This window comes from Choloepus didactylus, chromosome 6, assembly GCF_015220235.1.
Source record: "Choloepus didactylus isolate mChoDid1 chromosome 6, mChoDid1.pri, whole genome shotgun sequence".
Classification (NCBI taxonomy): domain Eukaryota; kingdom Metazoa; phylum Chordata; class Mammalia; order Pilosa; family Megalonychidae; genus Choloepus; species Choloepus didactylus.
Window position 1 is genome coordinate 141,589,258 of NC_051312.1, and position 25,785 is coordinate 141,615,042.

General features: G+C 39.1%; 1 protein-coding gene and 1 pseudogene across 1 annotated transcript; one reads left to right on the forward strand and one right to left on the reverse strand.

Moving 5' to 3' along the window:
* Positions 1-15,778: 15,778 nt before the first annotated feature.
* On the reverse strand, positions 15,779-21,028 carry LOC119537373 (olfactory receptor 143-like). Its single transcript, XM_037839854.1, has 2 exons — positions 21,020-21,028; positions 15,779-16,729 (listed from the first exon to the last, which is right to left on the reverse strand). Exons 1-2 carry the CDS (start codon positions 21,026-21,028, stop codon positions 15,779-15,781), a joined length of 960 nt encoding a protein of 319 aa, XP_037695782.1.
* Positions 21,029-23,714: 2,686 nt separating this feature from the next.
* LOC119537985 lies at positions 23,715-24,662 on the forward strand (annotated as a pseudogene).
* Positions 24,663-25,785: the final 1,123 nt, after the last annotated feature.

Genomic DNA, 25,785 nt, shown 5'->3' on the forward strand with positions numbered 1-25,785 from the left:
GAGTTGAGGTGGGATTGAGACTGTTTTCTGAAAATTGACAATGATAATTAGAATATATGCCTAATGAGAAAAATTTTCCATCTCCTTGGAGGTAGGACAAGAGTACCTACAAGCTAACAAACAAAGAATAAGCATATTTATGAGTGCAAAATAAACACAAAGAAAGAATTTATTTTTGGCTAAAATTGAGTGGTGGAGGAAATGCACTCATTTATCAATGATTATAACAGGGAAGTAAGAGATACATTAAGGGTATTATATAAAGTTATAATTATAAAGGTATGCAGTAGAACAAAAATACAAACCTTTCTAAATATCAGAACAACACACACACAAAGAAAAGAAAACTAACCACCTAATGAATGGCTTAAAATAGTGTAAATGTAAAATGAGAAAACATAACCTCTTATGATAAACCTAGAGCAAATATATATTATATTTTTAAATGTAAATGCACTAGCCTCTGTCTTAAAATAAAAAAGACTTAGACTGGATCATAAGGCAAAATACCACTCTGTGATGTGTACAAGAAATAACACCTAAATCCAAGTTCTTGAGAAAGATTAAAAATAAAATGGTAGCCAAACAGTTACCAGTAAATGTAAACAAATAAACAACTTGATTATCAGTCAGAAATGGAAATTGGACCCAAAATGTTAAATAAGGAGAATTTTTGATGCTATAAGGTACAATTCACAATGAATGTGTAATAGCTGTGACTCTCTTTGCATCAAATAGCAAAACATCAGATTTTGAAGAGAAATCAACAACCTAGTAGAAGGAAACTTTAAATTACCTCTGTTAGTCCATGATAAAACAAGTTTACAGAAAGATAGAAAGGATATAAAAATGTAATTAAGATAATCAGTAAGAAATCAAATTTACATATGTATGATTACCTTATATGTAATTCTTGTGTGTGTGTGTGTGTGTGTGTGTGTGTGTGTGTGTGTAGTTCGGTGTCTTAGAAATTAGAAATACACCTTCTTATCAAGAGATCAAGAAACAGATACATAAATTGACTTGGTTTTTGGTTACAAAAGCAAACCTCATAAAGTTTCATATATTAGAAATATTGCAGACAATATTCTCTGGTCACTTTGAAATAAAGATAAAACTTTATTAATCAGAAAATTAAAATCCTCTATTACCTGGAAATTAAAACTCTTTTAAGCTACTCATAGCTCAAAGAGAAACACAAAATTGCAAAATATCTATAAAAAGCACATGAAAATGCAACATTTCACAACTTATGGGATATGAGCACATCTAAAGCAGAAAAATTATTTTTAACTTGAATGTGTTATCAATAAACAGAACAAAGAAGATAAATTAATGGAGCACTTAATAGGTTAGGAGAAGAAACATAATAAAAGAAACTGAAGTAAAATAGTGGGCTGGAATTACAGTTAAAAGTGGAATTTATTGAATTAGAAAACAAAAAATTTGAATTAATAAATAAATTCAATAGCAGATTCTTTGAAGAAAGCAATGTAATGAATCAACTACTAGCTATCCCAATTCATAGAAATGGAGAAAGCACAAATCTAAAAAATAAGAAATAAGGAGGAAATAATCATAGAAACATAGGAAATAAAGACAAAATAAACTTTTTTTGTTCAACTCTATTCAAATGAATTGAAAAACCTGGATGAAATGGAACAGTATTTAGGAAAATAGAATTTAATAAATCTAATTCTGTGACAGAAAATCTAAAGTTGAAATAGAGAAAGATGTCAAAGAATTAGACAAAAAAATTTATGTCTTAGATGGTTTTACATCTATGAGAATTTTTCAGAGAATTCTACCAAAAACCAGCTCATTCCAATAATGCTTAATGGGTTCAGAGACTAGAAAAAGAAGAAAAACTTAAAAATTATTTTTGTGAAGTGAGCATTACACTGACAGCAAACTGAGAAGAAAACTACAGACCAACCTCACTTATGAATATCAATACAAAACCCTTAAATAAAATATTGGCAAACACTATTCAGAAACAGAAAAAAATAATAACTCATCCCATCTAGGTAGGGTTTATTCCATGACTGTGTGGATGGTTCAATATCTGGAAATCTAATCTAATTTATTTACTAATAGCGCTGAGGAAGAAAATCATATGGTCAGCCTCATAGTTGCTAAAAAGGTATTTACTAAAATTCACCATTCATTCTTGACTAAATTCACCTCATAAAATAGAACTTGACAGAGCTAATTTGAAGTTTGGACCTCTTTTTATGAGCTAAAACTAAAGACCCTTGGCTCTTTTGCATTTACTTTTTTTTTTTTATTTTATTGAGATATATTCACATACCACGCAGTCATACAAAACAAATCGTACTTTCGATTCTTTACAGTACCATTACATAGTTGTGCATTCATCACCTAAATCAATCCCTGACACCTTCATTAGCACACACACAAAAATAACAAGAATAATAATTAGAGTGAAAAAGAGCAATTGAAGTAAAAAAGAACACTGGGTACCTTTGTCTGTTTGTTTCCTTCCCCTATTTTTCTACTCATCCATCCATAAACTAGACAAAGTGGAGTGTGGTCCTTACGGCTTTCCCAATCCCATTGTCACACTTCATAAGCTACATTTTTATACAACTGTCTTCGAGATTCATGGGTTCTGGGTTGTAGTTTGATAGCTTCAGGTATCCACCACCAGCTACCCCAATTCTTTAGAACCTAAAAAGGGTTGTCTAAAGTGTGCGTAAGAGTGCCCACCAGAGTGACCTCTCGGCTCGTTTTGGAATCTCTCTGCCACTGAAGCTTATTTCATTTCCTTTCACATCCCCCTTTTGGTCAAGAAGATGTTCTCCGTCCCACGATGCCGGGTCTACATTCCTCCCCGGGAGTCATATTCCACGTTGCCAGGGAGATTCACTCCCCTGGGTGTCTGATCCCACGTAGGGGGGAGGGCAGTGATTTCACCTTTCAAGTTGGCTTAGCCAGAGAGAGAGGGCCACATCTGAGCAACAAAGTGGCATTCAGGAGGAGGCTCTTAGGCACAACCATAGGGAGGCCTAGCCTCTCCTTTGCAGTAACCATCTTCCCAAGGGTAAAACTTATGGTAGAGGGCTCAACCCATCAAACCACCAGTCCCCTATGTCTGTGGTCATGTTAGCAACCATGGAGGTGGGGTAGGCGAATACCCCTGCATTCTACACAGGCTTCTCAAGGGGGCACTACATCTTTTTTTTTTCCTTGTTTTTCTTTTCTTTTTTTTTTTTTTTTAACTTTCCCTTCTTTTTTAAATCAACTGTGTGAAAAAAAAAGTTAAAAAGAAAACAAACATACAATAAAAGAACATTTCAAAGAGACCATAACAAGGGAGTAACAAAAAGACAACTAACCTAAGATAACTGCTTAACTTCCAACATGTTCCTACTTTACCCCAAGAAAGTTACATAATATAGCAACATTTCTGTGAACTTGTTCCTACTATATCCATCAGAAATTAACAGACCATAGTCATTCCTGGGCATCCCCAGAACGTTAGATAGCTTATCTGTTCTTCTTGGATTATTGTTCCCCCTTCCTTAATTGCTCTCTACTGCTAGGTCCCCTACATTCTACATTATAAACCATTTGTTTTACATTTTTCAAAGTTCACATTAGTGGTAGCATATAATATTTCTCTTTTTGTGCCTGGCTTATTTCGCTCAGCATTATGTCTTCAAGGTTCATCCATGTTGTCATATGTTTCACCAGATCGTTCCTTCTTACTGCCGCGTAGTATTCCATCGTGTGTGTATACCACATTTTATTTATCCACTCATCTGTTGAAGGACATTTGGGTTGTTTCCATCTCTTGGCAATTGTGAATAATGCTGCTATGAACATTGGCGTGCAGATATCTGTTCGTGTCACTGCTTTCCGATCTTCCGGGTATATACCGAGAAGTGCAATCGCTGGATCGAATGGTAGCTCTATATCTAGTTTTCTAAGGAACTGCCAGACTGACTTCCAGAGTGGCTGAACCATTATACAGTCCCACCAACAATGAATAAGAGTTCCAATTTCTCCACATCCCCTCCAGTATTTGTAGTTTCTTGTTTGTTTAATGGCAGCCCTTCTAACCGGTGTTAGATGGTATCTCATTGTGGTCTTAATTTGCATCTCTCTAATAGCTAGTGAAGCTGAACATTTTTTCATGTGTTTCTTGGCCATTTGTATTTCCTCTTCAGAGAACTGTCTTTTCATAACTTTTGCCCATTTTATAATTGGGCTGTCTGTACTATTGTCATTGAGTTGTAGGATTTCTTTATATATGCAGGATATCAGTCTTTTGTCAGATACATGGTTTCCAAAAATTTTTTCCCATTGAGTTGGCTGCCTCTTTACCTTCTTGAGAAATTCCTTTGAGGTGCAGAAACTTCTAAGCTTGAGGAGTTCCCATTTATCTATTTTCTCTTTTGTTGCTTGTGCTTTGGGTGTAAAGTCTAGGAAGTGGCCGCCTAATAGAAGGTCTTCAAGATGTTTTCCTACATTATCTTCTAGGAGTTTTATGGTACTTTCTTTTATATTGAGATCTTTGGTCCATTTTGAGTTAATTTTTGTGTAGGGGGTGAGGTAGGGGTCCTCTTTCATTCTTTGGATATGGATATCCAACTCTCCCAGCCCCATTTGTTGAAAAGACCATTATGGCTCAGTTCAGTGACTTTGGGGGCCTTATCAAAGATCAGTCGGCCATAGATCTGAGGGTCTATCTCCGAATTCTCAATTCGATTCCATTGATCTATATGTCTGTCTTTGTGCCAGTACCATGCTGTTTTGGCAACTGTGGCTTTATAATAAGCTTTAAAGTCAGGGAGTGTAAGTCCTCCCACTTCGTTTTTCTTTTTTAGAGTGTCTTTAGCAATTCGAGGCATCTTCCCTTTCCAAATAAATTTGATAACTAGCTTTTCCAAGTCTGCAAAGTAGGTTGTTGGAATTTTGATTGGGATTGCATTGAATCTGTAGATGAGTTTGGGTAGAATTGACATCTTAATGACATTTAGCCTTCCTATCCATGAACATGGAATATTTTTCCATCTTTTAAGGTCCCCTTCTATTTCTTTTAGTAGAGTTATGTAGTTTTCTTTGTATAGGTCTTTTACATCTTTGGTTAAGTTTATTCCTAGGTACTTGATTTTTTTAGTTGCTATTGAAAATGGTATCTTTTTCTTGAGTGTCTCTTCAGTTTGTTCATTTCTAGCATATAGAAACATTACTGACTTATGTGCATTAACCTTGTATCCCGCTACTTTGCTAAACTTGTTTATTAGCTCTAGTAGCTGTATCCTCTATTTCTCAGGGTTTTCTAGATATAAGATCATATCATCTGCAAACAATGACAGTTTTACTTCTTCTTTTCCAATTTGGATACCTTTTATTTCTTTGTCTTGCCGGATTGCGCTGGCAAGCACTTCCAGCACAATGTTGAATAACAGTGGTGACAGCGGGCATCCTTGTCTTGTTCCTGATCTTAGAGGGAAGGCTTTCAGTCTCTCACCATTGAGTACTATGCTGGCTGTGGGTTTTTCATATATGCTCTTTATCATGTTAAGGAAGTTTCCTTCAATTCCTACCTTTTGAAGTGTTTTTATCAAAAAGGGATGTTGGATTTTGTCAAATGCTTTTTCAGCATCTATTGAGATGATCAATTGATTTTTCCCTTTTGACTTGTTAATGTGTTGTAATACATTGATTGATTTTCATATGTTGAACCATCCTTGCATGCCTGGAATGAACCCCACTTGGTCGTGGTGTATGATTTTTTTAATGTGTCTTTGGATTCGATTTGCAAGTATTTTGTTGAGGAGTTTTGCATCTATATTCATTAGGGAGATTGGCCGGTAGTTTTCCTTTTTTGTAGCATCTTTGCCTGGTTTTGGTATTAGATTGACATTAGCTTCATAAAATGAGTTAGGTAGTGTTCCATTTTTTTCAATGTTTTGAAAGAGTGTGAGTAAGATTGGTGTCAGTTCTTTCTGGAAAGTTTGGTAGAATTCCCCTGTGAAGCCATCTGGCCCTGGGCATTTATTTGTGGGAAGATTTTTGATGACTGATTGGATCTCTTTGCTTGTGATGGGTTGGTTGAGGTCTTCTATTTCTTCTCTGGTCAGTCTAGGTTGTTCATATGTTTCCAGGAAATTGTCCATTTCGTCTACATTATCCAGTTTGTTGCCATACAGTTGTTCATAATATCCTCTTATAATTTTTTTAATTTCTTCAGGATCTGCAGTTATGTCACCTTTTTCATTCATTATTTTGTTTATATGGGTCTTCTCTCTTTTTGATTTTGTCAGTCTAGCTAGGGGCTTGTCAATCTTGTTGATCTTCTCAAAGAACCAACTTTTGGTGATATTTATCCTCTCTATTGTTTTTTTGTTCTCTGTGTCACTTATTTCTGCTTTAATCCTTGTTATTTCTTTTCTTCTACTTGGTTTAGGATTGGTTTGCTGTTCATTTTCTAGCTTCTTCAGTTGATCCATTAGTCCTTTGATTTTGGCTCTTTCTTCCTTTTTAATATATGCATTCAGTGCTATAAATTTCCCCCTTAGCACTGCTTTTGCTGCATCCCATAGGTTTTGGTATGTTGTGTTCTCATTTTCATTCGTCTCTATATATTTAGCAATTTCTCTTGCTATTTCTTCTTTAACCCACTGATTGTTTAGGAGTGTGTTGTTTAACCTCCAGGTATTTGTGAATTTTCTAAGTCTCTGATGGTTATTGACTTCTAATTGTATTCCATTTTGGTTCGAGAATGTGCTTTGAATAATTTCAATCTTTTTAAATTTATTGAGGCTTGTTTTATGTCCCAGCATGTGATCTATTCTGGAGAAAGTTCTGTGAGCACTAGAAAGTATGTGTATCCTGGTGATTTGGGATGTAATGTCCTGTATATGCCTGTTAAATCTAATTCATTTATCAGATTGTTTAGGTTTTCAATTTCCTTATTGGTCTTCTGTCTGGTTGATCTATCTATAGGAGAGAGTGATGTGTTGAAGTCTCCCACAATTATTGTGGAAACATCAATTGCTTCCTTTAGTTTTGCCAGTGTTTCTCTCATGTATTTTGTGGCACCTTGATTGGGTGCGTAGACATTTACGTTGTTATTTCTTCTTGCTGAATTGCCCCTTTTATTAGTATGTAGTGGCCTTCTTTGTCTCTCAAAACATCCCTGCATTTGAAGTCTATTTTATCTGAGATTAATATTGCTACACCTGCTTTCTTTTGGCTGTAGCTTGCATGAAATATTTTTTTCCATCCTTTCACTTTCAGTTTCTTTGTGTCCCTGTGTCTAAGATGAGTCTCTTGTATGCAACATATTGATGGTTCATTTTTTTTGATCCATTCTGTGAATATATATCTTTTAATTGGGGAGTTTAATCCATTTACATTCAACGTTATAACCGTGAAGGCATTTCTTGAATCGGCCATCTTATCCTTTGGTTTATGTTTGTCATATTTTTCCCTCTCTCTATTAATATCCTTTGTTGTACCCATACCGAATCTCTTTAGTCCTGAACCTTTCTCCAAGTCTCTCTGTCCTGTCTTTGTTTCTCTGTCTGTAGGGCTCCCTTTATTATCTCCAGTAGGGCAGGTCTCTTGTTAGCAAATTCTCTCAGCATTTGTTTGTCTGTGAAAAATTTAAGCTCTCCCTCAAATTTGAAGGAGAGCTTTGCTGGATAAAGTATTCTTGGCTGGAAATTTTTCTCACTCAGAATTTTAAATATATCGTGCCACTGCCTTCTCGCCTCCATGGTGGCTGCTGAGTAGTCACTACTTAGTCTTATGCTGTTTCCTTTGTATGTGGTGAATTGCTTTTCTCTTGCTGCTTTCAGAACTTGCTCCTTCTCTTCTGTGTTTGACAGTGTGATCAGTATATGTCTTGGAGTGGGTTTATTTGGGTTTATTCTATTTGGAGTTCGCTGAGCATTTATGATTTGTGTATTTATGTTGTTTAGAAGATTTGGGAAGTTTTCCCCAACAATTTCTTTGAATACTCTTCCTAGACCTTTACCCTTTTCTTCCCTTTCTGGGACACCAATGAGTCTTATATTTGGACGTTTCATATTATCTATCATATCCTTGAGGTCCATTTCGAGTTTTTCAATTTTTTTCCCCATTCTTTCTTTTATGCTTCCATTTTCCATTCTGTCATCTTCCAGGTCACTGATTCGTTGTTCAACTTCCTCTAGTCTTGTACTATGAGTGTCCAGAATCTTTTTAATTTGGTCAACAGTTTCTTTAATTTCCATAAGATCATCCATTTTTTTATTTAGTCTTGCAATGTCTTCTTTATGCTCTTCTAGAGTCTTCTTGATTTCCTTTGTTTCCCGTACTATGGTCTCATTGTTCATCTTTAGTTCTTTGAGTAGGTGCTCTAGGTGCTGTGTCTCTTCTGGTCTTTTGATTTGGGTGCTTGGGCTTGAGTTACCCATATCGTTTGGTTTTTTCATATGCTTTATAATTTTCTGTTGTTTTTGGCCTCATGGCATTTGCTGAACTTGATAGGGTTCTTTTAGGATTTGTAGACCAATTGAAGTCCTTATCTCTAATTTATCAGATCTACAGCTTCGTGGAGTACACTTTCTCTAACTAAGCAGCAGGTGGCGTCCACGAGCCACCTGTTCTCCACAAGCCAGTTCTCCCCTGCTTAGCCTTTTTGTTGAGTGGGGGAGTGAGTCTTGTGGGGTCCAATTGGTGTACCAAGCTTGCGTGTGTAGTTGGTGTTGCCTGCCCTGTATATGGGGCATGTTTCTGGGCAGTCTGGGAGGGGGGGTGGCCCTAACAATCAAATCTCCCTGGTGATCCTAGAGTTTTAAAGCTGCTGCAATAGTCTAATCCTTCAATTCAGTCCTGCCACAGTTTGTCTCTGCCACTGACCCACAAGTCCTTGGTATTGGTGTATGGCTCCTGAGACTTGCAAGTGGGCCCCTCTTCCAGGCCGTGCACCCCGGCTCCTCTGTTGAGGGATGACTATGCTATGTCACAGGTGAGTGCCGTCCCCCCAGGGCAGTTCTGGGCTGCTGGGCTGTGTAGGGAGGCTCCCAGTCTGCTCAAATGATGGCTGAATGGGGCTTTGTTAATTCACACTGCTCCACCTTCCCAACTCTGGGACAATCAGCTGAGGTTGCAGGGAAGGCTAATGTCCACGCCCAGTTTTGTGGTGTGTGCCTGTTATTTGAAGCACTTCCGTCACACTGGGTTGTCTGCGGCAGCTCTGGGCTATGGGGCTGGCGATGGGCAGGAGTGTTTCCTGTCCACCAGGATGGTGGCTGTGAGCGGACACCCCCCTTTTCTTGGGAAGTTGTGGTGTTTAGTGAATTTTCTCAGCCACTGGATTATTGCCTTTTGTCTCAGAGCTCTCTTAGTTCTGCTCTTGACTTGACGTGCCCAAATTGCAAGTCTTTGAAGATTTCTGTATTGGGCTTCTTAGAGTAATTGTTTTAGAAAAAGAAAAAAGGATTAAAAAAAAAAAAAAGGGCCCTCCTCAGAGATCTAATGGGTTATTGAAATGCTAAGAGACAAAGCAACCAGGGCCATTAAGGAAAGGTCCACAGGACAGAGAGATCAGCTTTTCTTCAGGATTTGCATATGCGCCTCAGGGCCTGAGCTCCACCCTTCCCCTTTGTATGTTCACCAGAACTCCAAAAATCCTCCGCTTTTATTTTGGAGTTTTTCGTGTTGTTTTTTTTTTTCTATGCCTGTCTCTTCTCTGCTGGGCTGGCTGCTCTCAGATTCTCTGGTGTCTGGTCTCAGTCTATCTATGGTTGGAGTTTGGATCAGTAGAATGAGTTTCTGATAAGGGCTGCCACTGCAGTTCTCCCTTCTCCTTCCCGGAACTGACAGCCCCTCCTCCCACGGGACTGAGCCTGGCAGGGAGGGGCGCGGGTCCCCTGGCCGCAAAAACTTACAGATTTTGCTGATCTCAGCAGTTCCACGTTTTCATGAGTGTTGTATGAAGTATGCCCAAAGTCAGATTGCTCTGTGGTGTCCAGTCCAAGCAGTTCCTGGCTTTCTACCTACTTTACTGGAGGAGTAACTAAAACATACAGCTCACCAGTCCACCATCTTGCCCCGCCCTCCTGCATTTACTTTTATTCCGAGGGATTTATGCTGTTTCTCAAACTGCTCACTCTTTGGACAAAATTCACAGCCACTTTATTTATTGAACACTGTTTCCTGGCCCTGACTAGTTCTTGCTAAATTAGGTGAAATTGTTGCTGCCTTTTTCATGTGTATTTATAGCTCCTTTGATCTCCTAGCTGTTTCTAAGATTTGAACAAATATTCTGGGCTCCCTAATTGAGAGAGCAAAAGAGGTAGCCTACTGTCCTTAGCTAAGGACCACAGGGCTATCTACAGCATGAAGTTTCTTTGCTCAGCTGCAGAAATACAGCTTCGTAAGTGCAAATGAGGAAAAGATCTTGTATTCCTCTTTGTGAAAGAAAGGCGATGTGGCAGAGAAAGTTCCTGAGTAGATTGAAGACCTCCCCATGCAGCTCTGATTATGTCTTTTTTCCATAGAAAGGAAAAATATGTGATTATGTTTTACAAAAGAGCAAACTGAGATTCAGAGTTTAAAAAATCTGCCGAAGGTCACCGAAAAGTGGCAGATCCAAGTTTTAAAGCTTCCTTTATCTGGTTCCAACCACTGTGGGTTTTTTTGTTTGTTTTGTTTTGTTTTAATACACATTGCCTTCCAGGAGGGAATGGAAAGAATCAGGAATATGAAATAGAGAAATATGAGAGGAGAAAAAAGAGAAGTGGCTGTGATTCAATGTGAAAGAGAGGGTATCCCAGAAACAGTGTCCTAAATTCTATAAGTGAAACATATCTTGCATTGGTTTAGATGCCAAAGTGGACACACACACATCCTTAAGAAGTTTTTCTCCTGCTGGATAACCAAATTTGGCAACAAAGAAGTATTTAACCATGGATTGTTTATAACAATAATTCCCACAAGGTTGGGAGCTGGGCCAGGTCATTTTGGGCATGTTGGAATCTCCAGAGATGTCATGTACAGTTAAAATAATTATTTATTGTGTCTTATAATTTTGTTTATTGAAAATAAAATAAGTTCAAATAATTTCATAAAACTACATATTGATCCAAAATTTTCTGGCAAGGTTACATGATAGAATGATAGAATTTATTTTTTTTGACACCATTTATTCTAAAGAATGCCAAATAATTTTATTCCTTTGGGGTATATATCAGAGTCTTGGGGGATTTGCAAAATTTAAATGTCCGTCAAATGGATTTAAGATGTTTAAAACATTAGTTGATAGGAATGCATATAGACCACAGATTATATCAGAACCATTTAAAATTAGAGGAGAACATTTCTGAGATATATACCTAAGTGTTTATAGCACTTTCTACAAACAACTATTATATAATCATTAATTTATTAAATAATTCATTCATTCAACAAATATTCATTGAGTTCCTACTAGGTGTTCTAGGTGTTGGGGATAGAGCAGTAAACAAAATAACAACCTCTTTATGGAGCTTTCATTCTAGTGATCTACTGTATTGGAATAATTTATTTATATTTATAGATGTTGTTTATATTGTGATTGCCATGTCTTATCCATTCTTTTGGAAGATCCAGAACCAAAATAGTAAGTGCCCAGTAAGTTCTGCAAATTGAATATAATCAACCTGTCTAATTTAAATTTTTCTCTGAAGCACATCTTTTTTTTCCCTAAGTTTATGTGTTTGAATAAGTAGTTGAAGTGTTTATATTAGGAGTTATGTAAAATCCTTGGCTATACATTTTAGGAGCCCGAGAAAGATGCAAAACATGAATCTCAAGCAGTTTACATTTTGTAGTTTTAAAAATGTGACTGAATCAACAGCACAACCTGGTGGCTGGTTCCATGAACTGCCTGGTTCAGTGTTTAAAATCTGTAAGCTTCTCTTATGCGTTGTATCTGCATTCTTGTGTTGACCACTGTAATTAAAATGTATTCATCACATTTTTATAGAGTAAGTTTAGATGTTTCAAATACTGTATGAACTGGTCTTCAAATAGCAATGTGACTGGAAGATTTGTTTCTCCCCAAGGTTAACCAATAATAACAAATATTTTGTGAATTAAAAATCATTGTTTTACCTATTTACAACATTTTGATAGAGTCTGGGGAATGATAATATCTTTGTCACTTCTATGATATCTATAATCTGAGGAGCTGGAGTTAGTACTTCTTCCAAGTGACTGTGGCTAGAAATATCCAGGCAGAAGCTGAATGATCATCTGTCAGAAATGTTTTAAAATGTATTTCACCATTGACGGGGGTGGTTGCACTAGAGGACCTCTAATCTTAAGATGTTAAAAACACTAATAATTTATTAAAATAGATAATTTCTATCTGCTTATGCTTCCATTAACAAATGCAGGAATTCAACCACTGTGAAATTGCCTTAAGAATATCTGGGAGTCTTCAGAAGCATCTGGTTGTGCTCAGGAACCAGCCAACTCACTGGTGGCACCACTACCCTTCTCACCTTTTCCTTCCACCTCCTTCCCACCTGCAGAGTCAGGAGATGCACTTCCCTGGGGTGGGGGGAGCTGCTGTGCCCCTGTACCCTCTGTCAGATTTGCCTGCTGCCCCCTCTCTCCAGGGCAGCTGGTCCCTAGGAGGACAGCCACATTCTTCAAGGTTCTCTTTCCAGCTCCTGACACACAATTCCACCTCCCTGGTCATTCACTCCCCACTTCCCACACACCCCTGCTGCTTTCTGGATGCCAGCCTCTCTTTTTTAAAAAAATTATCCATGTAAGGAAGAAGCATTTAAATAAGCACCTACAATGTACTGGACCCTGCATTTGGTTCAGGGGACATAGCCCGGAACTGTGCCAATATGGTTCCAATTCTTATGGAGCATCCATTCTAGCAAATAAATATGGACAATAAACAGATCATCTCACCATGAGTTAATGAATCCCACTTCATCAGGCAGTATGGACTCCTTTGAGCTCATCTAGGCTCCTGTTATACAAGTAATGATATTGTTAGCTCTGGTGAATGACCCAATTAATCCTTGTTGAGTTTTACGATGAAATTGTAAACTTTAAGCAACAACAGATCCAACAATAAAGACCAAGTGAATCACAGATCGAAAGTATATTCTTCACACGTTAAAATAAATATATATATATATTTATATGTGGCAGATAATGTGTATTATGGAGTTCCTAGGTCTTAAGGGAGCCCAGAAACTGAGTATTCTGAAATGTTGGTCTTTTTTCCTTTGTGCTCAGGATTGCATGAGGCTTTAGTAGTTATAAAGCTGGCAGATGCCTCAGTCAAGTGAGTTATTCCTGGGAAGGAAAAATGTGGATGCTCTTGGGAATGGACAGATGAGAAGAGAGGTCCCTGTAAGGGAAGTTCAGACTCAGTATAATGAAGCTATCTAGATGGAGAGGTAGAGGAATGAGGAAAAGGAAAGGTGGGTTTTGGCTATGTTGGGCTTGGGAAACCTTGTATATCCAAGGAGAATTCATTAAGAGGAAGGTGTAGAGATTACCGATACCTAATCGACTCTTTGATTCTCAATATTGGGTCTACCTAGCTTGAATGTGACTTTGTTTTCAATCTGAAAGTTCCAAAACTTTCTGAAAGTCTGCATGGTGGTTTGAAACTGTTTATGTGCTCCTGAAAATCATGTTTGTAAAGCTAATCCATTCCTGTGGGTGTAAACCTATTCTAAGTGCAGCCTTTGATTAAGTTACTTCAGTTAAGGCCTGCCCCATGGTGGGTCTTAGTCCTGTTACTAGAGTCCTTTATAAACAGATGAATGTGGAGAGAGAGCAGGAGAGAGCGAGAGAGAGCAAGCGAGTGAGCGATACATGGATGGAAGGAGGGAGGAAGGGAGGGAGGGAGGGAAAGAGAGAGGGAGGGAGGAAGAGAGAGAGAGGGAGAGAGAGATGACTTGATTGGACATTTTTCTCAGCCTTGAAACTGTAAGCTTGTAAGCTAATAAACTCTCAGTGTTAAAAGCCAACCCATTTTATGCATCTGTTCTCAGCAGCCTGGCATACTAAAGCAGTCTGTGGGACAGAACAAGCATTTGACACATGCCCAGTTTTGAAACATGGAAATCCTTTGGTAAAGGCTCTGATGGTGGGGGGAATTCATGCAGGCAGGAGCAGCGTGCCACAGGATGCCCCATGACCATGTGTGCTAAGGACATACCTAGGCATAGGAAAGCTGTCTAGCAGGTAAAATGTTGATTACACTGAGACTGTTCATCTCAAATTAATTTTAAGACAGTAATAAAACCCAACTCAACTAAGTAGTATCTTAAGACTTCACTTTCAGGGAGAATATAATATTTTAAAGTTCTCTAAATGTCTTAACTTCTCTGGTTCTGAGATAAAAGCCTAGGTTCTTTTTTTTGTTTTTAAATTAAACTTTTTAATCAAATTGTAGATTCACATGCAGGTGTAAGAAATAATACAGAGTGTCAGGCCCCAGAAAAAGTCTAACATATAGAAGGAATGTCTGATCCACGGGCTCTGCTGCTTATCTCATAAATACCAGGTGTGCTATAAACTAAGGGTTGAAGGCTGTTTCAGGAATCCCAGTCACAGTGGCACCTACACCCCAGGGGGCAGACAAGGGAAGATCAGATATCCCCATAAAGATGAATGACCGCAAACAAGCCAAAAGGGCTGCTTCCTCCACATGGATAATATAGTGCACATCAAAGAAGAGTAGTGTGTTAAAACCCTAGTAACCAGTCAGCAGAAACTGATAAGCACTCACCCAGTCGAGGCCCAGAACACACTCAGCAGGACTTTTCCCCCAATACTCAACGTGGGTTTTTCCTTTAAAAAATGCTGCTCTCAGACAGAGGGCCGGAGCCATTTTTCCTTTCTTTCTTTTCTGATGGCTCCCGCCTGCTTTCTTCTGCTTTCTTCCTGTAATAAACCTGAAATTCTCTACTTAAACCATGACTCGCTGCATTTGTGTGGATTCTTGAATGACTCTGAACCTAACACAGAGAAGTTCCATGTATCCTTTATTCAGTTTCCCCCAATAGTAACATCTTATAAAACTATAAAACAATATTACACCCAGGATATTGACAAGGATGCAATCCATTGATCTTACTCAGAATTTCCCACATTTACTTGTACTCATTTGTGTCTGTGTGTGTTTAGCTCTATGCATTTCATTATATGTGTAGGTTTGTGCATCCACCACCACATTCAGTATGTGGAATGGTTTCATCACCACAAGGATCCCTTCTGTTGACCTTTTAAACACATACTAACTTCCTTCTCCTTTTGGTTTTTTTCATTTTTAGCTTGTGTTTTAATAATGATTTGAAAAGATGTTGAAATTTTTGTAGAAGGAGTTATGTGAAATCCATGGCTATTCATTTTAGGTGCCCCAGAGAGAGGCCAAGAGCAGGAAGTATTTCAGTAGGAGCAGTCTGGCCACAGTGCCACACTCCTGCACAGCACCCCTGGTGCAGTCCGTATGTGCTGCTGCAGCCACACTCAAGGTTCCCAGCTGTCTCATTTTGTTTGCTTAATTTACTCCAGATTAATTTCTCAGGTGGGAGCTTGGGTCAATGTGTCTGTCCTCTGAGATGGAAAGACAATATTAACTCATATGAATCAAAGGAATAGGTTCTATTAGGGCAACTTGACAGGTTTTTAAAATCAAATTTACAAGTATACATACCCTTAGACTTAATAATTGAAGTTTAAGAACTTATACCCTTGTCTAATGATTTATTATTGGGTTATTTATTGGCTTTGCTCAATTTGCGGTTCTCCTCAGGGTTTTCTTCAGAGCAAGTTTGACGTCCTTGTTCCTTAGGCTATAGATGAGGGGGTTCAGCATGGGCACCACATGGGTATAAAACACTGAGAAGAACTTCCCCTGGTCCACAGAACCAACAGAAGAAGTCTTGAGATGTGTGAACAATCCAGAGCCATAGAAAAGAGCAACAGTTATTATGTGGGAGCCACAGGTGCTGAAAGCTTTGGACCAACCCTCAGCTGAGGAAATATGGAGGATACTGGAAAGGATCAAAGCATAAGAAATGAAAATAATGAAGCTGGATACTATGACAACTGAGCCCACAGTAATGGAATCCACCAGCTCATTGGCATAGGTGCTGCTGCAGGAGAGCTGGAGCAGGGGGAAAATGTCACACATATAGTGGTTGATGATGTTGGAATCACAAAAGGACAGTCTGACCATGTCCCCTGTGTGGACCATGGCACCAGCAAACCCCATCATGTATGAACTAAGCATCAGCAGGGAACAGAACTTAGGGGACATGGTGACGGTGTACAACAGGGGCTTACAGATGGCCATGTGGCGATCATAGGCCATGACTGTCAGCACATAGCACTCGGAGTGGACAAAGAAACAAAAGAAAAATAGCTGAGCCATGCATCCTGCAAAGGAGATGATGTTCTTTTCTGACACAAAGCTCATCAGTATTTTAGGGGTAAGGACAAAGGAGTGGCAGAGATCAATGAAAGACAAGTTGAAGATGAAAAAGTACATGGGATTGTGAAGGTGAGAACTCAGGCAAATGAGATTGATTAAGCTCAAATTCCCCATCACAGTGACCACATAGTTCATTAAGAAGAGGAAGAAGAGGGATAGCTGGAGGTCAGGTTGGTCTGTAAATCCCACCAGGATGAATTCAGTTACTAAAGAGCCATTTTCCATTGCTATTGTCTTCAGGGGTGTGATCTGTGAGGAAATGAGAGAAGAATGCCACTTTAGGAAGGGCCTTGGGATCCTTTGTTTCTGAAGTGAGGACTGTTGGGGCCTGGGGCAGCATTTTGGAAGCAGAGCCACAGCAACAATGACTCCCCCTTTTACCTTTCTTCTCTCATTTGAACTTTCCTTCCTTGTTTTTTAATTCCCTCACCTCTACTGGCATATGCAATCAAGGATATGCATCTAGTGTGAGCACCAAAATTCATATCCACATTTGAAAGATAAGGAAATAATACCTTGAAGAAATGAATGGGATAGCCAAGTCCTGTGGCAAGGGTGCTAATGAGCAGGGGTGGTGGGGTGGGGGAGTTGGGGTGGGGATGGTTCTTGAGACCACTCCCTATGGAAATTCTTGAAGCTCCGAGACAGTGAAATCACTGCAATTCTCTGTACACACTGCTCAGCCGATTTTCTTCCTCCTACCTTTCCGGTACTCCATATCTGGTAAGGTGAAAGTGCTGAGGTTTTCCTCTAATGTCCTACATTCTTCCTGCACCTCCCCTTCATGCAGTCTCACCTCAAAATCAAGATGTATTGTTCAGAAAGGGTAGGGGACCTCCCCAGTCCTCTCTACTCCTGTAGCTGTGGAATGGAAAACGTCAGCAGAGGTGATTTTAGCCCTCTTTCTGCCTGGAAACCTCACTGCTGTTGGAGCTTCAGTGCACTTTCTCCTTCACTGTCCAGAAACAGACAAAGGTTCTGATAATGGAAGATAATGAAATAGCACAAATCTCAGTCTGAGAAGCTGGAATAGTTTTTAGAGGAAAAGACTGTGATTCTATGGCTTTGCCTAGAATGTATTCTTTGGTGCAAGGCAAATGCGTCAGCTTTATGTCTCCAAACATGAACTGGCTGATGTTGTGAATTTATCTTATTCTCTGTGGATCTCAGCAACTTGATTGGAAGCTTGGAAAATGAGGCTTTCATCTAGGAGTTTATACAAAGTTTGACCAAGCACTCAAGGGAAGAAATTACTGAGCCTGTGTGTACATCTTTGTCAACGAATGAGCAGTGGTTCCTTTGGGACTCGTTCTTCTCTAAGTAGCAGTTCAATCAGGAATTTTGATTCCTCTGTACAGGGAGGGAATAGCCTCCTTCATGTTCTAGAACCCATGTTCAATTCTGAGAGTCATTTGCCATTTGTAAAACTTTTCTATAATTCTCTGAGATTGGCATTGTATCATAGCTTTAATATTATCCATCTTCTGGTGTCTTTCATATCAAAAGAGAAGCATAATAGAAAAATATTAATGGAATGGGCTCTGGAGTCAGACTGAAGGAGCTTGAATACAAACTCCTCCAACTACTACATGTGTGATTTGGGTCAAGTTATTTAATCTCTCCAAGCCTCTTCGCCTCATCTACGTTACGGACTTAATAATAGTTCCTACTGACTACAGTTGTTTTGAAGTGAAATGCCTGTAACCTCTAGACCAGTTAAAACACTACTTGGTATGTATTAAGCACCAATGTTTATTGCAGCATTATTCACAATTGCCAAGAGATGGAAACAGCCCAAATGTCCATCAAAGGATGAGTGAATAAACAAACTGTGGTATATACACATGATGGAATATTATGCAGCTGTAAGACAGAACAAAGACATGGATCATGTAATAATGTGGATGAACCTTGAGGACATTATGTTGATTGAAGTTAGCCAGAAACAAAAGGACAGATTCTGTATGGTCTCACTAATATGAACAGACATTAATGAACAAACTTTGGGAGTTAAAAGCTGACAACACAGGCGACCAGGAGATAGAAAGAGGGCAGAGATCAGCCATTTGATGCTGAAGGACTACAGAATGTTTAGGATTGATTGCATAGATCCAGAAATAGATAGCAGAATACTGTGTGATGGTAGCATGGTATTGTAAGTACACTGAACAAAGATGTCTGTGAGTAAAGCTGAAAGATGTGGGATAGGAGAATGTATGACACCAGAAGTAAAGATAGATGATAAAGACTGGGACTGTATAAAGTGGCAAAAACTGGAGTGGCCAATGACTGTTACTAAATATACAAATATAAAAATGTTTTTGCATGTGGGAGAGCAAATGAACGTCAACCATGTAGAAATTTGAAAAAGGGATGGTATTCGGGAAAAAAACATTATCAAAGCAAACTGGAGTCTATGGTCAACAGTAATTGTAATATACCTCCATTAAATGTAACAAAGGCAATATGCCAATGCTAAATGTATATGAGAGGGGGATATAGGGGAGTAATATGGAATTCTTGGTAGTGGTGTTATTTGCTGTCCTTAGTAGTATATTGTATTGCATGACGTTATTTTTCTTTTTATCATTTTTTCTTATTGCTAAAAAAAAAACATTTTTTCTTGTAGTAACCAGTATGTTCAAGCACTGATTGTGGTGATAAATGTACAACTTTATGATGATACCATGAACAACTGATTGTACACTGTGGATAAATGTATGGTATGTGAATATAACTCTATAAAATTGTAGGAAAATCTATATATAGGAGTAAAAGTGTTGGAGAAAACATGGTGAGAGGGATGATGCCTCACCAATATGGACTAACTACAATGTGTAAACTCAGAATTGAATCTTAAAACATAGCCTAACGTGGACACTTACTATAATTGTAATATAGGTGCAGATGTGTTGGACATCCTCACCTGGACGGGTGTTGATGTTGTCACAAACATTGGGACTAGCGGTTTGATGTGCTGAGCCCTCGACCAAGGGACTTGCCCTTATGAAGCTCATTACCACAAAGGAGAGTCTAAAGTTGTATGTAATGGTGCCTAAGAGTCTCCCCCTGAGTACCTCTTTGTTGCTCAGATGTGGCCCTCTCTCTCTCTAACTGAGCCATCTCAGCAGGTGAACTTGCTGCCCTCCCCCCTACATGGGACCCAACTCCCAGGGGTGTAAATCTCCCTGGCAATGCAGAGTATGACTCCCGGGGATGAATGTGGACCCAGCATCGTGGGACTGAGAGTATCTTCTTGACCAAAAGGGGGATGCAAAATGAGACAAAATAGTTTCAGTGGCTGAGAGATTCCAAATGGAGTCGAGAGGTCACTCTGGTGGACATTCTTATAACACCTCTTAGGCTTTAATGTATTGGAATAGCTAGAAGTAAATACCTGAAACTACCAAACTCCAACCCAGCAGTCTGGAGTCCTGAAGACAATTATATAATAATGTAGATTACAAGGAGTGACAGTGTGATTGTGAAGACCTTGTGGATCACACCCCTTTTATCTAGTGTATGAATGAGTGGAGGAATGGGGATAAAAACTAAAGGACAAATGGGGTGGGATGGGGGGATGATTTGGGTGTTCTTTTTCCGCTTTTATTTTTTATTCTTGTTCTGGTTCTTTCTGATGTAAGGAAAATGTTCAGAGATAGATTGTGGTGATGAACGCATAGCTATGCTATCATACTGTGGACAGTGGATTGTATATCATGGATTATTGTATGGTGTGTGAATGTATTTCAATAAAACTGAATTTATTGAAAAAAAAAAAAAAAGAAAGAAGGTGAATGGTGCTTCTTTGTAGGCCAGGACTGACATTAGCAGAGGCTGTCACAGTGATGTAGTTGTTAATAATCTTGGAGATGATGTGACTTCAGAGTAATAGAGGCCAGTTGGAAGCACTGAGCTATCAGAAGTCAGGGTACTGCAATTATCTTAACACTAGCAGTGGTGGGGTGAGAGAGCAGTTAGGTCTGACATAATCTAGAGATGAACAGCCAGTGAGGGGTCTGCTTAACACCTACAACCAGAAGAAGGCAAAAGTGGAAGAGCAGGAGAAGGAAGGTGGGGGAAAAGTCATGATCCCTTGGTCACTTTCCAGACCTGAGCAAAATTTTAGAATTTGAATTCATTGACTCAAGAGATAGAAAGGTCCCACCCACTCCTTCCCCTAAGGCTAACACCAGTTGCTTTTCCCTTGTGGTTCTTTCCCGTTGAAGATGAGCTAAAGAGTGTGATGCTGTCTGTCTAGTCCTTCTCTCCTTTGCTTTTTCTCACAGTTATATAGGGCCCTTTTCTACCTTAATAGTTTTAATAGCTATTATTTTATTGAAACAGAGAAGGGATGACAAAATTGTGTATATGGCAAAGTTGCAAAGTCTTCCAGAATGTTTCACCCCTCATTAGTGCTGATGTCTGTTCATTTCAACTCTCTTAGTCTGTGTTGGAGCTGAAAGCCTTGTTGGACGTGGCTCTTTCCTTTATTCTTGAGGAGAGGTGACAGTGGGTGAGGATCACCAACCTGCCCACCTTCTTCATGCCCTACCGGGGATAGTCACTGCTGTTCAAATCACTGTTTCCAGTTCATTACATTGTGTGATTAGTATGATTGATATACATATATAAATAAAGTTACCTTGTCACTCTCTTTTTATCTGTGGGTAGATGCTATTTTTCTCACTGTATTTACACTTTTCTAAACAATGTATTCTGGGCTCCATCAAGGCCATATTCAAAACACGGTATATGCAGTTACAGAATAGAATGCGACACATAATATCAGGGTTCTTTGTCCAGCTGTGTACAAAGGACTCCCCTTTGCAAAGAAATTTCCAGTTATTCCTTTTTAAAAACAAATATTATGGACTTTAATTAGTAATAATGCATCAGTACTGGCTCATCAATTTTAAAAATTGGACCATGCTAATGTAAGGTGTTAATAATTGGGCTCACTGTGTGCGGGGCATGTGATAACCATATTCAATCTTCTCAATTTTTCTGTAAATCTAAAACTGTTCTAAAAATAAAGCTTTTTTTTTTTAAAGTTTAATACTGCTACTCTTATTGTGACTGCTGTTGAAGATGGGTAGAGGAAAGAGAATATTTTATTTTTTTACCTCATGTTCTTGTGGAGCTCATAGGGCGGATTGAATTTCATCCCATTTTGGGAGCAAAGGAAATACCTTCTTTTCTTCTCCTCTCTTGCTTCTCTGAAAGGAACAGCATTGGCTAATGGTAAAGGATATTCATTGGACCACCTTTTGCTACAAATGGATATGCCCCTCATTAAAGGAAGGAATCAGACCAGCTGACCTTTCTTTTCCTTTCGGATCCATTTTTTCCCCCTCAACCACTCCTATTTCATGTACATGGATCTATAAAAGTCAATCCTTTTCTCTTAACCTGGACAGAGAATCCACTCCCTTCCATCCTGTGCCTTCTCTGTGTATTTGTTGCTTAGAATCACTCATGATTGCACTGTCTGTTCAGGGCATTTTTGTGTCATTCCTTGACTGTAGTCATTGCCTCATGTAGATCATCCTGCTCTAATTTCTCTTACTCCAGTTCATCCTGCAGCTCCCCGTCAATCTTTCTTTAAAGTCAGCATTTTGATTATTTCAGTCCTGTGCCAAAAAAGTAAACAAAAATTTTGAGTGGCCCCAGAGGTCTCTCCTAATGAACATTGATTCTGGTATTTGAGAACTTCCAACACTGATCTAAATCTTACTTTTCATTTGAGTGTATGCTGCAGTCCTGTGAGGAGAGATGCTCAGACTTCTCTGGGAGCCTGTGGAATTTTTTTGTGTGATATTCAGGGAAGAGGGAAATTACATTCTTTTTTCTGAACCTCTGTAACTCTGATCTGGGCTTCTCTTAGATGGCTTATGAGAGTTTAGCGCTGGCTTTTACATGCCCTTTTCCTGTACCATACTCAGGCCTGCAGAGAAAAACAGTAACACTTAAGCCTTTGCCTATGGGGCAAGAATTCTTTTATAGTGTCCAGTATAGGCTTCAGGATAAAAGGGGAAGTGATCCTCATTCATTCATTCTTTTATTATACAAATATTTATTGAGAACCTAATATATATTCCAGGCATTGTTCTAGATGCTGGAGGAATAGCACTGAAGACAATAGATGATGTTCCTGGCCTTACAAAGCCTAGATTCATATAGATGTGGTACGTGACAGTGTGTGTATCTGTTAGGGTAAGACACAGCAAACAAATATATATCTAGTATTTCATATAGTGATAGGTGTTAGGAAAAACCCACCATGGAAGTGGGAAGGTCATCTGCTTTTCTACTTGGGGACATGGCCATTTGGTAAGAAGGCAAAGGTGTGTAAAATCATATACTTCCAATAAATCAGTGTTATTATCATGAACCAGGTGTAAATGGACAGTAGGTAATTTCTTTTTGTTGAAAAGTCTGCTCCTTGGGGAAAGCACTGTGGAAACGTACGTCTTCCAATATTTAATCAGGTCTCTAAGATATCCCAGTGCATAAAAACCCTTGGGTCATAAGCAGATTGCTCTCTTGGCACCAGCAGAAGCTGTTTACTATCCTTTAAGCTGGAGAGGACACTCTGGACAAAACCACCATCAGAATTCATGATTTGTAACTCATATGGCTTCTCAGAGCTTGGGTCTCTGAGGCCTGTGCTCTGATTTCCTCAGTCCAAAACTCACCGAAAACAAAACAGCAACACAAAAAGAATGTTTTTTCTGGGCTGATCACCTCTAAAATTGTTCTAATCAAGTTTTCCCCTCTGTGAGAATAGGGGAGATGAGTTAACAAGGCTCTCCACTAAGGGCCGATGCAGAAGGGTGAGTGTTGAATTTTATCAGTCATGCTATTCTTCTTCCAAACCTCATCTATGGAATTCAAGAACACCTTGAAATGCCACATCTCTCTGCTGAGACCACCATTGACCCTGAGGTGAGCTAGTGGAGAGCCAAGGCAGAAGGGGACCAGAAATGCTGTAGAGCTAGGAGTGGTAATTGGGTTCCTGGAACTTACCCCTACGGTACTTTCTCTCAATGTGTTTAGTTGTACACCTTTAAACATTCTCTTAGCCTTTACTAAATGGAGAAAAAAAAAAGTTGCACAGACAGGTGAATGTGAGATCTTTGTCCCATTTTGGGTCTTGATTTCACTTTTATGGGGTTGGGTGGAGAGAGCTGAGTTCTCATTTTAATGTTACTCTTTTGTCCCCTTCCCACAGATGCCCTAGAGAAGAATGGCCTTGAGAAATGACTCATTAGTAACTGAGTTTATCCTGCTGGGTTTAACACAACAGCAAGAGCTCCAGCTTCCTTTTTTCTTTCTTTTCTTAGGGATCTATGTGGTCACCATGGTGGGGAACATTGGGTTGATTATTCTGATTGTGCTGAGTCCTCACCTTCACACACCCATGTATTACTTTCTCTTTAACCTATCCTTCATCGATCTCTGCTTCTCCTCTGTCATAATCCCCAAAATGCTGATGAGTTTTTCAAAAGAGAACTTTATCTCTTATGAAGAGTGTATGGCTCAGTTCTATTTCTTCTCTTTCTTTGTCATTGATGAGTGCTTCATTTTGACATCAATGGCCTACGACCGCTATGTGGCCATCTGCAAGCCCCTGCTGTACAAGCTTTCCATGTCCCAACAGGTCTGCCTCATGCTGATGGTGGGTGTGTATGCAGTGGGGTTTGTGGGTGCCATGGCCCACACTGGGTGCATACTGAGACTCACTTTCTGTGAGGGCAACACCATCAATCATTATATGTGTGACATACCTCCCCTCCTGCAGCTCTCCTGCACAAGCACCTACATCAGTGAGCTGGTAGTTTTCATTGTGGTGGGCATCAGTGTAATAGTGCCCAGTTTCACTATCTTCATTTCTTATACTTTCATCCTCTCCAGCATTCTCCGCATTCATTCTATGGAAGGCAGGTCCAAAGCCTTCAGTACATGCAGCTCCCACATAATTGCTATTTCTCTTTTCTTTGGATCATCAGCATTCATGTATCTTAAGCCTGCTCCTGCTGAGGCTTGGGATCAAGATAAAGTATCCACAGTTTTTTACACGATTGTGAGGCCAATGATGAATCCTTTCATCTACAGTTTGAGAAACAAAGATGTCCAGGTTGCACTGAGTAGGACTCTGCAGAGAAGGGTGTTCTCCTAAATGGAAGTTGTTTTATTTATAGATTTCAAATTCTAGGGACATGCAATGGGGAAAGCTATGGAGACAATAGTAAGAAATAAATGGAAATGCAAATGATTTCAACAAGTAAGTTCAGTATATGTCACTTCATAAATAAAGACAAAAGAAGAAGGAGGAGGATACTTCCATAGAGAGTAGGGTCAATAGTTCATCTGTCCTTCTACAGCTTATTTTCAGGAATTATGAGGTTTTCAGTAATAAAGGGTGAATCCAAAAATTGTTAGGATATGAGATTTTGAACTGGGGTGTATCTGGAATTTCTACAAAGCTTTGTCATGGAGAAAGAGACTTGGAGGACTTTAGAGTCACTCATTTACTTATTCATTTAATACATCTCTGTTGAAAAGAGAGAGTTTGAGAACTGAGTATTGTCTATTTGAGCATTGTAGGGGCTTTTGTTTTGGGATGTTCCTTTGTTTCCCAAAAGGAGAGACATAAGAAGGATGAAGCCCTTCTCACTCTTGGCTCTAGTCTCAAGGAAGAGTTTACTGGTAAAGGAAGTTCAACGGTTTCCTTCTGAGCCCAGTTCTCATAACCATTTAGAGCAGTCAAGAATGAAGGGGACCTCCACTGGGTTTTACCTCTTCAGACTTCAGGGAGGAAATTGTGGGAACTAGGATGAAGTTCATTTTCATTGGGAAGATTTTTACTAGAAATATTTAACCATTATTAGCAGAAAAATTTTTGTCCTTTCCTCAAATAGACTTTAAAATCTCTAATTCTTTAGCTGTTGGCATTTTCCTGTTATTATTTTCACCTTCCTTTTTTTCTCAGAGGTTTACCAGTTTCAAATGATGTAGTTTATTTAATCAACAAATATAAACTGAGCATCTATCCATATGAGCTATGTTTTTAATCATTGAGTATAGGGTGGTGATCAAAATAGAAAAGCTCTGCACAGGGCTAATGGTCTATAGGAAGGTGAATTGGGGTGCAGGTGGGCAGGAGGTGGAGCCAGATGATGAGCAAATAAACCAATAAGTATGGATGTATCAGAAGAGTGTTGTGCAGTCTTAACTTAGGGTGATGTTTTACGGGTATAGATTGGGTGGTCAGGAAGGGCTTTTCTCAAGAGCTGAAATTT